Source organism: Lipotes vexillifer, unplaced genomic scaffold (assembly GCF_000442215.2).
Source record: "Lipotes vexillifer unplaced genomic scaffold, Lipotes_vexillifer_v1.1 scaffold1235, whole genome shotgun sequence".
NCBI classification, from domain to species: Eukaryota; Metazoa; Chordata; class Mammalia; order Artiodactyla; family Lipotidae; genus Lipotes; species Lipotes vexillifer.
This window is the reverse complement of record NW_006775530.1, coordinates 766,644-770,013: the sequence shown is the minus strand read 5'-3', so window position 1 is coordinate 770,013 and position 3,370 is coordinate 766,644. Positions and strand designations below refer to the sequence as shown.

Genomic DNA, 3,370 nt, shown 5'->3' with positions numbered 1-3,370 from the left:
CCAGGCGCGGACACCTCCCAGCCTCCCTCCCTCCCTGCGGGCGGGGCCCTTTCCCAGCTCGGGAACAGCAGCCCCAGGCCGCTGTTCGCAGGAAGCGAAGCCCTTGTTGATGCTGTTCCGTGGTGTGCCGCTCCGCCCTCCGGCGCCGCCCGGGCTCTTCCCCGCTTTGGGGCGCCCCCTTCCGCGCCTGCGCAATGCCCCGCGGGAGGCGGGGCTCAGATTCCTGTCAGCGGCGGCGGCGGCGGTGGCGGCAGCGACCGTCAGTTTTCGCTGAGGAGAAGCACGAAACGGACCCGTTGGCTCTCCCCCTCCCTTTCCCCGCCCTGAACCCCTCTCCTGGTTCGCCGAAAATTAGTCTCCGTGGAGTTTCCCCTCCACCCCGCCGCCGTTTCCTCGGTCCTCGGCTCAGTGGAAGTCACTGCCCTCGAGGAGGAGGCAGCGGCAGCCGCCCTCGCCTGCCGCCCCCGGTTCGGTGCCCGCGGTGCCGGAGAGGAGGTGCCGCCGCCACCGCCGCTCCCCCCCTCCCGCTGCCCTCGGGCCGGGCTGGGTCGAGCTGCGATGCCCTCGGACTTCATCTCATTGCTCAGCGCGGACCTAGACCTGGAGTCGCCCAAGTCCCTGTACTCGCGAGGTGAGTCAGGCTGGGGGTTGGGGCGTGGGGGCGGGGAGGCCCAGCCCCGCGGAGCCGAGGGGTCCCGGTCGGGGGCGGCTGCCGAGCCCCTGCCGGGATGGCCTGTCTTGCGGGGTGGGGAGAGGCCGAGGAGGTCGGGGGTTGGTGGAAGGGGCCAGGGAGGAGTGGCGGCCCCTCCCCCGCGGAGCCACCGGCCGCACGGGGCCCAAATGCCGTCGGCCCCCGGGTCTCTGCGGACCCGGTGGCTCTGAGCGCTCCTCGGCGGTCAGGCCCCGCCACCCTCCTCGAGCGGCCGGCCCTGGCCTCCCCGGCTCGGGGATCACCCCGGACTGGGCCCCGCGCTGGGGCCGCCGCGATCCGGCTGCTGCGGCTCCTCTTACCAGGACCATCGTCCCCGCCAAAGTTGCCCCCAAACGGGTGGCATAGCCTGGAGCGGGTTTTGGGTTCAGGGTCACCATTTTTCTCCCTCTCCAGGTTGTTTGTGCGCCGTCGTTCTGCCCCCCTCTCCCTCCGGCCTAGTCCACTCCCTCCCCTTGTTGGGACGGCCCCCCTCGACCAGGCGTCCTTCTTTCCTCGTCATCTTATGGCTGGAAAGAGCCCGAATTTTCTTTCCTTTTCTTTCTTTTTTTCCTCTCTTTGCACTTCTGTGGCATTCTAATTACTTACTTCTGCCTCTGTTTTACAAAGAGAGGGGTGCTCTCCCTGAATTAGTTTTATTCCTCTCCTGTCCCAGGGGTACCAGCTCAGGCACAGTCGCTGCCCTTTGAGAATTTTCTCTTTCGTTGCCGTTCCAGGGCTCCTTGCAGGGAGGGGGGGCATCGGACACAGTTTCCCGTTTTAAAACTCTTTTGGCTAAGGCCTGAAGGGGATTCCCGGGATATAAAATACTAACACTTGAGCTGATCGCTACTGGGGTTAAATTCCTATACTGGACACCACAAGAATGTGTTAGAACAGGTTCCTTGTGCAAGGGCCATCAAACCAAAATGCTCCCACTGCACTCTTAGTCACTTTTTAAATCACTGGGAGGGGGCAAAAGACATAACTGGGCTATTTTACCATGTTAAAAAAAACATTGTGTGCCATTGTGAACCTCCTTCCTGAGAAATTCAGGGTTTCTTCGGTTTTTGATTTGATGTATCCATCCGCTGATTCCACCCCCTGCAAAAAGGGGGTCTTCAGCTTCATATTCGTGTATTTAAAATCGTTGAAGTGAATCAGAGTGAGGTGGTTTTCTCTGGAAGGTGCTGGACTTTATAGACTGACGATTGAGTTTGTACACAAGAGTCCTACTTAGTAACTGTAGCCATTGTCTGTTGCTCTGATGACTTTAGTTGGCAGTCATCATCCTGAAATAGTTTGGAAATATTGTAGTTTTGAGTGTCAGAAAGGAAGAGACGGTATCTAGAGGTGATTCTTAGAGAAGGGCTAATGTGGTACAGTTGGGTGCTAAGAATAGTCAAGACATTAACATCATTTGTGCAGTAATCATCAGATAATTTTCCATGAAACAAATGCTTTATGAAAATCTAAATTTAGTATAGAGACCAGTGTAGAGGCAATTCAGCCTTCTTTTGCGAGAATATATTCACAAATAGGGACTTCAGCTCTTAAAAATACGTGACAATTATATAAGAGATGTATGCTATCCTTGGCTTTTTTTTTTTTTCTTTAAGTCATTCAGCATAAAAAGTACTTAATGCTTTTTGTGTTTTTCAGATTCTCTGAAGTTACACCCATCACAGAATTTTCATAGAGCTGGACTATTGGAAGGTCAGCAAAGTGCCATTTTAAAGCATATTGTGTGAGTATGCAAAGGCTTTCTCTGAAATGGAGTTTAAATGAGAAAGTGTCAAACTTTGCAAACTCATACAATCTAGTTTTCTCCTAAAGAGCCTGATCCTTCTTTTAGAGCAGCTGAATGTTTTAGTGGATTTTGTTACTGTGTTTGATGTCCTTGTTAGCTATTGTATCTGTTTCGAGAAGCCTTGGGAAAAAACCCCACAAAACTATTAAAAATTATGTGTTGGGTATTCTGTAGAATTCCATATCTTGATTCTAGTTTTTTACAAAACAAACTGAATATGAAAAGGCTCAAACATTAAGATCATGAACATAACTAAAAGAGTGACACCAAACACATATTTAGTTTGGAAAGTCAGAATTTAGAACTTTCATATGCTGAGCATTTCAGAATGGCATATTAATTATTTATTACAAAAGCATTGATGTCCTTACTCTTGCATCATTTTTAAGGGTAAGGAAAGCCAAGTAATAGAGATGATGATTGAGCTATGCTTAGAAAAAAGGGTTTTAGAAAGTTCTGGAAATGTTAGAATGTGTAGCATAATTTAAACAGACGATTACTTTAGAAAACATTCTGTGTTGTTTTTAGCATTTTAAGACAAAAAAAGGACTACTTGTTTTTGCAGTTTTTGAAGTGATTTCACGTATGTCATTTTTGAATCATGTAATCCTGGGAACTGGACAGCAAGGATATTAATTTTCCTATTATAAAGATGAGTAACCTGAGGCTGAAATTAAGAGACTTGGGGGAAAAAAAATCATACGGTAGTAGAAACAAACAGTGCTTTTGTGATGTAGTTGGTGCTCTTTACCCAAAGCCAGGCTGCCACTGTAAAATGTATATGTAACCAGTAACATAAGCATTTTATGGTCCACTTTAAAAAAGGCCCTAAATATTTAAGTTTGACTTGAGTGTTGGTGTCAAGGGAAAGA

The 3,370-nt window shown here is 49.8% G+C and overlaps 1 protein-coding gene across 5 annotated transcripts in view; it reads left to right on the top strand.

The window, feature by feature from the left end:
- The first annotated feature begins 238 nt into the window (after window positions 1–238).
- Window positions 239–3,370, top strand: part of NFAT5 (nuclear factor of activated T cells 5) — a 126,762-nt gene continuing 123,630 nt past the window's right edge. Inside the window, exons 1-2 of one of the 5 annotated variants that reach the window (XM_007449920.1) lie at window positions 319–631; window positions 2,351–2,404. In XM_007449920.1, the coding sequence (XP_007449982.1) occupies window positions 559–631; window positions 2,351–2,404 (127 nt within the window). In that variant the 5' untranslated portion in view covers window positions 319–558. Of the gene's footprint in view, window positions 632–2,350; window positions 2,405–3,370 lie in introns of all 5 variants that reach the window. The other 4 variants (XM_007449919.1, XM_007449921.1, XM_007449923.1 and 1 more) reach the window with 4 other exon arrangements.